The sequence below is a fragment of the Leucopleurus acutus genome, assembly GCF_964270905.1.
Source record: "Leucopleurus acutus genome assembly, chromosome: 19".
In the NCBI taxonomy this organism is placed as follows: Eukaryota; Metazoa; Chordata; class Mammalia; order Artiodactyla; family Delphinidae; genus Leucopleurus; species Leucopleurus acutus.
The window spans coordinates 12,174,427-12,187,629 of record NC_139161.1 but is presented as its reverse complement, the minus strand read 5'-3'; the positions used below and the strand labels follow the sequence as shown (position 1 = coordinate 12,187,629).

Here is a 13,203-nt window from a genome sequence, read left to right as displayed (position 1 = left end):
TGCCGTCTTATGATCCACTGGCATAATCGTGGGGTACCCCCTAGGGTACCCTTGCCAGATTTTCTTATCCCTCAGGGAAACCTCAGGTTTTCTCTCCTGGGCCTCAACTGAGTGGAGGATGCCCACCCACATTATTGAGAGTAAACTTTTATTTGAAGTCACCTGATCGTAGACGTGAAGCACACGGACCAAATACCTTCACAGCAACACCTAGGTGAGTGTTTGCTTAACTGGCCTAGTCCAGCAGAAGACTGAGCACACAGGTTTAGGCAGAAGGAATGAAGGCTGCATGGAAGGAAGTAGTGGGGCAGGGAGGCCCCTGAGCATCTGAACCTCGCCAAGCCAAGGGATGAGGTGGATGCACTGGGCTGGAAGCTTCTGGGCCAACAGCAGAGGTGAGATGGAGCAGGGAGAGAGGTGGGCCCTGCACTGGGCCAGGACTGAATCTGGGGCCGGGGGAGCAGGCCCACTGCTAGACTTCTAGAAGGATGTGTTGAACCCAGAACATCCGGGGGCCCTTATATGTTCCTCAGAAAGTTCAACGTAGAATTACCATGTGAGCCAGTAATTCCACTCCTAGGTATAACTCAAAAGAATTGGAAACGGACTCAGATACTTGTACGCCAATGCTCATAACAAGAAGTGTTACTCACCTACAACAGCCGAGAGGTGGAAATAATCCAAGAGTCTGTGAACAGATGAATGAGTATACAAATGTGGTCTGCCCACATAATGGGTATTATTCAGCCTTAAAAAGGAATGAAGTTCTGATAACATGCTACAACATGTATCAGAACATAGTGTGAAAAAGTTTCTGGAGCAGGTATGTTAATATCGGAAAAAGTAGGTTTCAGAGCAAAGAATAGGTTAGATATAAAGGATCATTTCATAATGATAAAAGTGTCAACTAATCCAAAGGACATGAGAACCCGTGCTCCTATAACAGAGCTCCAAATTACACAAAGCGAAAGATCTGGAAGAAGAATCGGAATTCCCTGGCAGTCCAGTGATTAGGACTCCGTGCTTCTGCTGCAGAGGGTGTGGGTTCGATCCCCGGTCGGGGAACTAAGATCCTGCACGCTGCATGGTGCAGCCCAAAAAAAAAAAAAAATCAGGCAATCTACAATTACAGTTGGAGATTTCCAAAACCCTTCTCAATAACTGAACAAGTAGAAAATCAGTAAGGATGTGTAAGACTTGAGCAATACAATCAACCAGCTGACATTTATAGACCGACCAGCCAACAGTAGCAGAATGTACATTCTTTTCAGATTCACACAGAACATCTCCTAAGATGGTTCACATTCTGTGTCATAAAACCAGCCTCAGTAAGTTGAAAAGAACTCAGCTTCTATAAAGTATTTTCTTTGACCATAATTGAATAAAATTAGAATTAATAGCAAAAAAATCTCTAGAATATCCTCAAATATTTAGAAACCAAAGAACATACTTCCAATAACCCATGGGTTGAAGAAGAAATCAGAAGAGAAATCAGAAAGTATTTTGAACTGACTGAAAATGAAGATGGCATGCCAAAATTTGTAGTGTACAGCTAAAGCAGTGTAGGGGAAATACATAACAATAAAGGTCTATGTCAAAAAAGAAGAAATGTCTCAAATTAATGACTTCAAATTCTGCCTTAAACTAAACAAAGAAGAGCAAATGAAACCCAAACTAAGCAGAATAGAGGAAATAATACATATCAGAGTGAAAGTCAAATAGGAAACAGAAAAGCAGAAAATGAAATTAAAGTCTTCTTTGAGAAGACCAGTAATTCATAAACCTTAAAACAGATTGAGCTGGGAAAAAAAATAGAAAAAACACAAATTACCAATAGTATCAGGAACGACAGAGGTGACATCACTAAGATTCTACATATATTAAAAGGCTAGTAAGGGAATATTATGAACAACTTAATGCCAAACAATTGGACAACTTAGAAATGAACAAATCCCACACAAAACACAAAGTCAAGAAGATATAGGCAGGGCTTCCCTGGTGACGCAGTGGTTGAGAGTCCGCCTGCCGATGTAGGGGACACGGGTTCGTGCCCCAGTCCGGGAAGATCCCACATGCCGTGGGGTGGCTGGGCCCGTGAGCCATGGCCGCTGAGCCTGCGCGTCCGGAGCCTGTGCTCCGCAACGGGAGAGGCCGCAACAGTGAGAGGCCCGCGTACCGGAAAAAAAAAAAAGATCCCACGAGCCGCAGGTAAGACATGGCGCAGCCAAATAAATAAATATTTTTTTAAAAGCGCATTGAGATATCACACACGTATTTGCATGGCTAAAATTAGGCATACTAAGTGTTGGTGAGGATGTGGAGAAACGAACTTTTCTACGTTGCTGGTGGGAATGCAAAATGGTGGAACCACACGGGAAAACAGTTTGGCGATTTCTTTGAAAGGTTCAACACGCACCTACCATATGCCCCAGCCATTCCACTCCTAGGCATTTACCCGAGAGAAACAGAGCATATGTCCACACAAAGACTTGTCCGTGAATGCTTCCTGCAGCCTTATTTGGAATAGCCAAAAACTAGAAACAACAATCCTTCACAGGTGAATAGGCAGACAAATTGTGGTGCATTTCTGAAATGGAATACCACTCCACAATAAAAAGGAATGAACTACTGATACACACAGAAGCATGGATGAATCTCAAAATAATAATGCTGAGTGCAAGACACCAGACCAGAGAAGAGGACAGCTTTTCCTTGACTTACGATGGGATTATGCCCAATAAACCCATCATAAATTGAAAATACCGTGAACTGAAAATGCATTTGCTACACCTAAACTACCACACATCACAGCTGAGCCTCGCCCACCTCAAATGTGCTCAGAACACCAACATCAGGGGGCAGTGAGGCCAAATCATCTAACACAAGCTCTATTTTATAATAAAGTGTTGACTGCCTCACGCAACGGATTAAATACCATACTGACAGCGAAATCAGAATGGTTGTCCGGGTCCAGGATGCTTGTTCACCCTCGTATCACGGGCTGACTGGGGACTGCGCTCGCTGCCGCTGCCCAGCATCAGGGAGAGGACCAGACTGCATACTGCTAGCTTGGAAAAGAACAACGTTCAAAATTTGAAATATGGTTCCTACTGAATGTGTATTGCTTTCACACCATCATAAAGTAAAAAAAAAATCGTAAGTTGAACCATCATAAGTTGGGGACCATCTGTCTATGTAATATGACTCCATTTATACAAAGTTCTAGAAAGGAAAATTAATCTGCAACAGAAAATGGATCAGTGTTTGCTAGGGATAGGAGGGGGAGGGGAGGGAGGACTTACAAAGGGGTAGAGGAAGCATGGGGGATAATAAATATTTCCATTATTTTGATTGTGGTAGTTTTACTGTTTACATACATGTAAAAACTTATTTCCTTGTCACCTTATGTGCAGTTTTAAACTGTTAATTATACCTCAATAAATCTGTTAAAAAGTTTATATATATATATACCAAATAAAAGTCACTTAGACACCTAACATAATAAGACACTTCTCTCATTCTAAGAGAAATACAAACGACAACCACACTGAGCTATCTCATACCTTACCCATCAGACAGGCACAAATTGAGAACACCGCCTACATCCTCTGATGGTGAGGCCGTGGGGAGACAGGGACTCATGCGCTGCTGGTGGCAATGCAAAAGAGCACAAATCCTCTGGAAGGAATTTGGCAATCTGCAGAAAGATTACCTATGCATTCCCACGTCTTGTAATTTATCCTAAATGTATATCTACAGCAATTTTTGTAAAAAACCAAACCACACATACACAAGCAGATTCATTGCAGCATTATTATTATTATTATTATTATTATTTGGCTGTGTTGGGTCTTCGTTGCTGTGCACAGGCCTTCTCTAGTTGTGGCGAGTGGGGGCTACTCTTTATTGAGGTGCACGGGCTTCTCACTGCGGTGGCTTCTCCCGTTGCGGAGCACAGGCTCCAGGCATGCGGGCTTCAGCAGTTGTGGCACGTGGGCTCAGTAGTTGTGGCTCACAGGCTCTAGAGCGCAGGCTCAGTAGTTGTGGTGCACGGGCTTAGTTGCTCCGTGGCACATGGGATCCTCCCAGAACAGGACTCGAACCCGTGTCCCCTGCATTGGCAGGCGACTCCCAACCACTGCGCCACCAGGGAAGTCCCTCATTGCAGCATTATTTGAAGTTGCAAAATATCAGAGATTACTTACATGTCCATAAGAGGTGATTGACGTACTAAGCGACAGCCCATTCCCACGGAAAATAAGGAAGACTGCTGTGATATTCAAGACACAGTATTGGGCTTCCCTGGTGGCGCAGTGGTTGAGAGTCCACCTGCCGATGCAGGGGACACGGGTTCGTGCCCCAGTCCGGGAAGATCCCACATGCCGCAGAGTGGCTGGGCCCGTGAGCCATGGCCGCTGAGCCTGCGCGTCCTGAACCTGTGCTCTGCAACAGGAGAGGCCACAACAGTGAGAGGCCCGCGTACCGCAAAAAAAAAAAAAAAAAAATTTCTGGCTGGACTATTGCTTGCTCCAACCATTATCATGGCCTCAGGCAGCTGAGATACAGGCCTCTACCCAGTTGTTTGCTACTGTGATTGCAATTGTTCTTTGGGGCTTTCCCCCTCCCCCAATCAAGCCAGCTCTCTCCAGTGTCTGTAGGAACTTGAGGTCCTCAAGGCCTACCTGGCTCTGGTGGAACTACCATGGGGAGGGAGGAAATAAAAGTAGTTCAATACTAAAACTCCACAGACTCCCATTGTTCTTCTTACAGATGTTCAGTACTTTTTTTTTAATAAGTGCTTTTCAAATATTGTATGCCTTTGGTCAACTTCCAGAGTCCTGGAATGGTTGCTTTTAACAGTTCTGCCCAGTTTTATCACTGCTTTTTGGGGATGAGATTTGGTGAGCTCCTCAATCTGCTATTCCAGAAATCCCACCCACATACATAAATATAAATTTTCTAGTAGCCACACTGAGAAACATAAAATTATTTTCAATAATGTATTTAACCTAATATAAAAATATTATTTCAACATGTCATCAATATTCTTTAAATTATGAATTTTTACTTTTTTTGTTTCCCACTAAATCTTTGAAATCTGCTGTGTCTTTTTACTGTTACAGCACGTCTTAATTCAGACCAGTCACATTCGAGCACTCAAGATATGACAGCTGGCTGCCATATTGGACACACAAGGATGGATATTTGATATTAGGAAATTGTTATTTTTCAGGTGTGTTAATGATATTGTGGTTGTTTCTCTAAAAACTCCTGTCCTTTGGGTATGTTGAAATACTTAAGGATGAAATGATACAATGAAACTTGGTTCTGCCAGAGGAAAAATTTTCCCTCTTCCCTTTTGGGACTGTGCTTGGAGGTCCTGAAAATTAAATTGACAAAAGACAGGTGAACAGGAAGAAAGCAAAGTGTATTCACACCCTCTGGCGGGTACAGAAGACGTGCACGCAGTAATCAGAGGTAGGGGTTTCTGTACCTAAGGTAATAGGAGAAAGGGAGGGAGGGGAAAGAGAAGATCAATCGGTTTCTTTAGGAAAGAGAAGAGAGTGTTTAGGGGAACAAGCAGGAGGTAAGTTTGTGATCATATTTTCTAAGCAGGTGACTCGCACGTCTTGGGTTTAAAACGAAGAATTCTGTGGGTCTGGGCAGCCGAGCGTCGCACTATGGGGGGCAGGAAGCTCGCGCAGTGTTTGCCTTCCGCGATAAAACGGCGATTTCGGTCCTTCGAAGGTTTTTACGAGGTTCCGCGCGCGGGGCCGAGGCGAAGACTTTAGCTCCGAGCTCCTCTGCGGGGAAAGGCGGGAGCTCAAGCCGGGCGATACCCGCCGCGAGCGAGGGGTGACTCTCGGCGTTGCCTGCCCGGCCCGCCCCGCCCCCCGCGAACCCGCCCCACCGCGCCGGGCGGAGCCAACCTCCGCCCTGCGACCCCCGACCCCGCGTACCGTCCCTCCGCCGCCGGGCGCGGTTTCCCGGGGACGCGTTTCTCGCCGCACCGCGGGCTGCCCGGACTTCCCTGGCGGAGCACCTTCCGGCGGACCCAGCGCGGAGCTCTGAGCTCGGCTGCGGTCCGGCGGCAACCCAGGTGTGGCGGCCTCAGGACGCGGTGCGAGCACAGGAGCCGCACCCCGCGGGACCCCGGCCTCACCCCCGGAGCTCCAGGCCGCCCCGCCTCGCCCCCGGCTCCGAAGGGCGTAGCTGCGTCGGGAGGAGCCTCAGCCTGGCTCGGGCGCTCAGGTGGCCCGGGTCCGCCCAAGTAGGTTCCCTGCGGATTTGACCCGCGGTTCTCGGGTTCCCGGGGCTCTTCCTTCGGGTGGGGGTGGAGGGTGCCCCGCTGGGCAACACATTGGCGACCTAGGTGATTTTTACATGTAACTTAACAATTTCCGAAATTCTCAAACCCACAGCTGGGCACTTAGGCAGTTGTTAAGCTGATGACCATGCTTAATAATTCCCAAACTAGGTACAGGAGGTGAGTGTTTCTGAAAGTAAGCCTGCCTCATAGTCCGTTCTCCGGTGTTTCGGATTGTAATCGTTTCTCGGCTACCCCCTGTTAAGCCTCTGTAGGGAACGATGGCTTCTATAAGGCTGGCCGGGCATAGGTAAGATAAGACAGAGGGGAAAGTACTCTTAGTGCTTTTATAAACCTGGCACCCAGAGGAGAGCACAGAGTGTCCAGGTGACTGCCCTGAGCCCCTTGGTGGGCAGGGAGGGCAGGCATTTTGCAGGCTTCCAGGAGTGTCGCCACTGGATGGTCCTGCTTTGGTGGGGGTCCCCGAGTCTTCTGGGTCGTAGCTGCCTTTTAGGGTAGCCTCCTCTGGGCTAGGCACTGACAGGACGTACTGTTCCATTTACTCTTCACGCCAGTCCTGCCAGGCAGACATCTTAATCCCGCTAAGAAGTAAGGGGTTAAAGCTCAGAGAGGTTGAGTGACCTGACTAAGGTTTCCACTGGAAGGCAACCGGCACTGGGGCTTCAGTTCCTGGCCTGCACCAGCTGACATCCTTAGTGTCCACATTTGTGACCATCGGGCAGCACTGGAGCGGCCTCGAGGAGGGTCGGCTCCTACACCTGCGCTCCGTTGGCCGCGGCTGAGCCCCTGATCTTACCCCTCAGTGTGGAGACGATGCCAAAGCTGCAGGGCTTCGAGTTCTGGAGCTGTACCCTGGGGGGGGCCCGCCACGTGGTGGCCCCCATGGTGGACCAAAGCGAGCTGGCCTGGAGGCTGCTGAGCCGCCGCCACGGGGCCCAGCTGTGCTACACACCCATGCTGCACGCCCAGGTCTTCATTCGAGATGCCAACTACCGCAAGGAGAACCTGTACTGCGACGTGTGCCCCGAGGACCGGCCTCTCATTGTGCAGGTGGGCAGCCCAGCCCAGAATGCTGGCCTAGCACCTCTCCCTGGGCCTTTCCGGAAAAGGCTTCCTGAGATCGGAGGGGCGGGGGTGGGCCAGTTCTCCCAGAGATTGACCTCTTCCTGGGAGCTGCCTCAGGCTTTTGGTGAACGGACGACCTGGGTGCGATGGAAGATTCGCAGCCCCCTCCCCAGCATCACCCCTAGTGCTCCCTCTTTATCAGAACAGTTAGAGAGAATGGCTCTGCTCTTCACAAAGTCAGTGATACTGGCTTTCTGCTACAACTGGGAGAATTGTGTGAATTCGTAACTCGCTCTCGTGGTGGCATGGGAACGCATCCCAGCTTGGTTAAATTGTAAACATCTAAGATAGGATGCCATCCTGTGGTCATCCCCTTGGGCAACACCCCCACTGGTCACCTGTGAACCCGTGTGGGACTGTCTTGGGCTCATGGTAACTTTCATGTCTCTTTCAGTTCTGTGCCAATGACCCGGAGGTGTTTGTCCAGGCAGCTCTCCTGGCTCAGGACTACTGCGATGCCATCGACCTGAATCTGGGCTGCCCGCAGATGATAGCCAAGCGAGGTGAGTTCCCGTCCTGGGGTTCTGTGTCATTGCACAAGCTTTTGCCTAGGGTGGACTCCAAGCCCAGAGGTGCCCCGTGTGTGGCTGAGCTGGCCAGGGGCCTGGCCCTGCCTCTGATGGCAGCAGCTCAGGCGGCCACCGGCCCTTTCTTTGCTCCTCTTTCTGGAGAGCGGCCCTTCTCAGGCACTGAGGGCGGGGGACAGGGTTCAGCTGGCTGTCAGGGGCTCATCACGTCCTGGGACGTTGTTGGGCTCCCTCTGGATAAATGTGTTTTGCTGAAAAGTCCCTACCATGCCCTCGTGCTGCCTGAGGGACCAGTGGCTGCTGCCCTGGCATTTCAGCCTTTCTCCCTCACTGGGCCTGAGGAGTTGCTGGCTGGTCCGAGACCGTGTGGGGTGGGCATTCCATTCAGCACCCTTGAGCTCAGGCCGCCGGGCTAATAGAACCTGGCCAGGCAGCTCGAGGCCCATGTGGACTCGAGAGGGGGTTGCAGAGGGCATGCTTGTTCTTCGCAGGTCACTATGGCGCCTTCCTGCAGGAGGAGTGGGACCTCCTCCAAAGAATGAGTGAGTTGGCCACACACTACCTGCGGGGACTTGGGGCCACGTTGTGGTTGGGTGGCAGGCCTGAGACAGCCTGGCAGGGTTCAGGAGAGGACAGTGGCTGGCAGAGTCCTGTTGGCTGTGGCAACCCCCGTGCCTTTCCACTGTAGAAGGTGGCTGTGAAGTCGCCTGTCCCGCTCCTGCTCTCCCCCCGTCGAACCAGATAGTAGGTGCTGGAGGGCGGCATCCTCGCCTACCCAGTCCTGGCCTCTCCAATGCCCTAGGGTCAGAGGTGCAGCTCTCAGCTGCCATCAAGAGGGAGCCAGCGCGGGGCGTCTGCAGGGCCTTTGCTCCTTTGGGGGCTCAGCCATGGGTCCCCACACCCTGCCTGAAGGTGGCACCACAGCTCTCTCAGGAGCTGACTCTGCCTTTCCCTAGTTCTGCTAGCCCACGAAAAACTTTCTGTCCCTGTCACATGCAAGATCCGTGTCTTCCCAGAGATTGACAAGACCGTAAGGTACGCCCAGATGCTGGAAAAGGCTGGCTGCCAGGTGAGGGCTATGGGCTCCCGGGGCCCTGCACTGTTCCCCCGCCTCCAGGAGTGCCCCTTGAGGGTTTACCCTCTGGGGTGGGCAGGAATCAGTGACCTTTAGGTGAGGCCTGATGAGGGGAGGGGAGCCCCATGCTTGGGCCCAGGAGGCCAGTATTGTGCAGGGGGAGGTGCTGGGCCTCAACCACCTTCTTCCCACGCACCCCCCACCAGCCCTGGGGTCAGGCTGGTGCCTGTTCCTCCCTCACACCTTTGGCCTTGGGCAGCGGGGGTGCTGCCACCACAGAGAGGACTGGCCCTTGAAAGCGTCTGGGCCTCTCACCTCCACATCCTGGGTGGCGTAGTAGGCTGGCTCTGACCTGCAAGCCCCAAGCAGCACCCCCAGGGTGTCAGCTGGCCTCAAGTGCAGCACTGAGTGAGCGAGGCACAGGGCGGCCTTTCCTCTGCTCTGCATGGGAAGTTGATACCCTAAAAGCCGAAGGCAGAGGGTCCCCTGGAGTTGGTTTGGGGGCCGCAGTTGAGAGTGGGGCCGAGCCAGGTGCTGCTGTGTCCTAGTTGCTGACTGTCCACGGGCGCACCAAGGAGCAGAAGGGGCCCTTGTCGGGCACCGCGTCCTGGGAGCACATCAAGGCTGTGCGGTGAGTGGACACGGGGTGAACCCAGGGCAGGGAGACAGCCCAGCCCCAAGGCAAGGCCCTCAGCCCTTTGGGCACCAGGAGGGGTGCTGGGCCTGGGGGTGAACAGCACAGTGGGAAGATGGAGTTTGGGGGCCTGGCCCTCCCCCCAGGGTTGTGGGGGGAAACAGCATCCTTCTGAGCGTCTGCCCATCCTGTTCCCCGACAGGAAGGCAGTGGCCATCCCCGTGTTTGCCAATGGGAACATCCAGTGCCTGCGGGACGTGGAACGCTGCATCCAAGACACGGGGGTGCAAGGGGTCATGAGTGCAGGTGAGGCTGTGCCCTTGCCCACAGCTGGGCCACCACTGGCAGATGCTGGAGGGGCCTGTTTGCATCATGGCACCATTGGCCCAGCTGCAGAGCCTTAGGCTTCACGCTGTCATCACTGAAGTCTCCATCTGCCTGATGGGCCAGAGCTGTCAGGCCAGTGGCCAGCCTTGCCCTTGGAGTGGCGAGGCACGGGGGCCCCTGAGCCTTGCATTGCCTTCCTCCTGCAGAGGGAAACCTGCACAACCCTGCCCTGTTCGAGGGCCGCAGTCCTGCCGTGTGGGAGCTGGCCGAGGAGTACCTGGACATCGTGCGGCAGCACCCCTGCCCTCTGTCCTACGTCCGGGCCCACCTCTTTAAGCTGTGGCACCACACGTGAGTTGCCCCCCCCAGGGCAAACGCTGTCTGGTCTGAGGCCTGCCTGGAACATTGGGGTTTGTTTGTGTTTTTTTCCTAAATTTTTTTAAAAATTTATTTTATTTATTTATTTTTGGCTGCATGGGTCTTCATTGCTGCGTGTGGGCTTTCTCTAGTTGCGGCGAGCGGGGGCTATGCTTTGTTGAGGTGCGCAGGCTTCTCATTGCGGTGGCTTCTCGTTGCGGAGCACAGGCTCTAGGCGCGCGGGCTTCAGTAGTTGTGGCACGCAGGTTCGGTAGTTGTGGCTCACGGCCTCTAGAGCGCAGGCTCAGTAGTTGTGGCGTATGGGCTTAGTTGCTCCGCGGCATGTGGGATAGTCCCACGCCAGGGCTCGAACCCTTGTCCCCTGCATTGGCAGGATTCTTAACCACTGTGCCACCAGGGAAGCCCTGCATTGGGGTTTTTAAGACGAGCTCTCCACATTTACAAAACCACCTGCCACCGAGTCTGGGAGGGCCGCGGTGACATGGTGAGGTTGGGTGGGAGGAGAGACCATGCTCCTCTGTGCCCAGGGCTCAGGGTTGGTGGTTGGGAGCTGGGTGCTGGGTTGGCTCTGTGATGGGGCGTCTGCATCAGGCTGCAGGTGCATCAGCAGCTTCGAGAGGAGCTCGCCAAAGTGAAGACCCTGGAGGGCATTGCCGCAGTGAGCCAGGAGCTGAAGCTGCGGTGTCAGGTAGGTGCTGGGCTAATGTGTAGTGGGAAAGAGGCTTGGGCCTTGGGCCTCTAACCGAGGGCCCTCTGGGCTTTTGCAGGAGGATATATCCAGGCAGAAGGAGGGAGAGAAGCCTTCAGGCGGCTTGCCTTTCTTCCACTGGATCTGCCAGCCCTACTTCCGGCCAGGGTGAGCCTCCCGCATGTGGGCTGGCAGGGGGGTGGGGGGGTGCGAGAGGGTTACATGGAGGAGGGGGCTGTTCTGCCTGCTGCCCCCCTTGGCTGGGGTGCTTCATCCCTCAGGGGCCAGGGGCCTCTTCCTTGTCAGCCTATGTTTCGGTTTTAAATGGGTTTTTTCATAAGATGCTTCTCTAAGCTCCTCTGATCCTGAGTGGGTTTGCCCTGGGGTCAAGAGGTTGACCCTCCCTAGCTTCCTCTGGCTTTTCTGAGGTGAGGCTAGGCTGTCATCTGTAGCCACAGCCCCGCCCAGGACTCAGTGGCTCAGACACTGGTGTCCCAGCCTCCGTGCCGGCTGCTGGGGCCTCAGCGGAGTTGCACACATCCTCACCCGGGGACTGCAGCTGGCGGGCTGCCTCTCATGAGTGTCCCTCAGCTCCGCCCGCTGCTTCTCCCTTTCAGGCCCAGGGACGGGAGCAGGGAGAGCGGGGGTGCCCGTAGCAAGCGGGCCCTGGAGGAGGAGGAGGGCAGTACAGACGTCTTGTCCAAGAACAAGCAGAAGAAGAAACTGAGGAACCCCCATAAGACCTTCGACCCCTCGCTGAAGCGTAAGATGCTCCCACCACTGGAACCCTGGGAGGTGGCCAGCCCCTGCCCCGGGTCCCCCAGGGTCAGGTGGCTCTGCTGCTTCCTAAGCCATGGGGAGTCCACCAGGAAGGGCCCTGTGACCCTTCCATGTGCCCCCAAGGAGACTGGCGGGTCCCACGAGGCCACAGCCAGTCAGCCTCCCTGCCTGCTGCGGTCCCTGAGCTGCTGCCCTGAGGCAGCTGGAGAGGAAGGGAGTGGGGCCTGGGGCGGCTTTCCCAAGAAGGACCTTCAAGTGGGAGGTGGTGGGCATGGAGCCCGTGCACCTCGGGCAGATGGGATGAGGTTTCCCGGCGCAGTCGTGAGTACTACGTCCTCTGCCCTCTGCAAGCCACCTGGCCTGGCCAGCCGCAGGGAGCAGGGATACCTGCCAGGGGCCACATGTAGGAGATGGCTGTGGTGGGTGGGCTCACCTAGTTCAACCAGCACCTCCTTTTGCTCTTTTCCCAGCAAAATATGCAAAGTGTGATCAGTGTGGAAACCCAAAGGTGAGTCTGTCCTTCTAGCCACACCGCCCAGGGTAGAGCTCAGCCCCGGGAGGGGTGGGGACCTGCGCAAGAGGTCCTCTCCCTGTCTGTTTTGGGGGCGGCCTGGGCAGAGCCCAAGGTGGGTTGGCTTCTGTCGTGTAAGGGGCTCTGCCTATCTTCAGGAGAGCCCCACCTGTGCTCGGGGCCCACTCAGGCTGCAGCCCGGCCAGGGGAGGAGCATTAGCCCCAGGCTCACACACTTTCCTATGTCCAGGGCAACAGATGTGTGTTTAATCTGTGCCGGGGCTGCTGCAAGAAGCGAGCTTTCAGAGAGACGGCTGACTGTCCAGGTGAGGTGCGCCCGCTGCCACCAGGCGCCCGCCCCCACTGTAGTGGGCAGTGGACCCTCAGCCTCCTGAGCCCCATTTCCCTCTTGTCCCTCTGCCAGGTCATGGACTGCTTTTTAAAACCAAACTGGAGAAGTCTCTGGCCTGGAAGGGGGCCGAGCCGCGGCTGCAGGAACCACAGCAGGCCAGGCCTGGAGAACCAGCTGGCTTCCCGGAGGTCATGGGCAGTGCCCTGGCCTGAAGGGCAGCTGCAGCCCCGTGTGCCACCCCCCAGGCCCGCTGCTGAAGCCTTGAAACGTCCCACTTAAGGAAACTCCTTTACTCAGGGAACCTCCTGCTACTTCACATGGAAGGACAAGCTGGTCTTCCCTTCAGCCCATGCTGGGGGCCCAGAGATGCTGCACCAGGGAGCAGGCTCCCAGGCTGGACCTGCCCTGTCCTCACAGCCCACGTGTGTTCAAGATGAACAATAAATCATTTCAAAGACACGACGTTCCCACTCAGGTT

At 53.9% G+C, this 13,203-nt stretch overlaps 1 protein-coding gene across 1 annotated transcript; it reads left to right on the top strand.

The window, feature by feature from the left end:
* Positions 1-6,049: 6,049 nt before the first annotated feature.
* Positions 6,050-13,108, top strand: DUS1L (dihydrouridine synthase 1 like). The gene is made up of 14 exons (XM_082860410.1): positions 6,050-6,271; positions 7,132-7,378; positions 7,848-7,956; positions 8,472-8,522; positions 8,937-9,049; positions 9,604-9,686; positions 9,892-9,995; positions 10,223-10,367; positions 10,986-11,082; positions 11,162-11,250; positions 11,700-11,845; positions 12,333-12,370; positions 12,624-12,699; positions 12,798-13,108. Exons 2-14 carry the CDS (start codon positions 7,142-7,144, stop codon positions 12,935-12,937), a joined length of 1,428 nt encoding a protein of 475 aa, XP_082716536.1. The 5' UTR covers positions 6,050-6,271; positions 7,132-7,141; the 3' UTR covers positions 12,938-13,108.
* Positions 13,109-13,203: the final 95 nt, after the last annotated feature.

What these genes read in the sequence shown, in the direction of transcription:
- DUS1L (XM_082860410.1), top strand. Translation starts at nt 7,142, where the DNA reads ATGCCAAAGCTGCAGGGCTTCGAGTTCTGGAGCTGTACCCTGGGGGGG. An exon ending in GCAGATGATAGCCAAGCGAG is followed by an intron (nt 7,957 to 8,471) that starts GTGAGTTCCCGT and finishes TGTTCTTCGCAG; the next exon opens with GTCACTATGGCGCCTTCCTG. An exon ending in ATCAGTGTGGAAACCCAAAG is followed by an intron (nt 12,371 to 12,623) that starts GTGAGTCTGTCC and finishes TCCTATGTCCAG; the next exon opens with GGCAACAGATGTGTGTTTAA.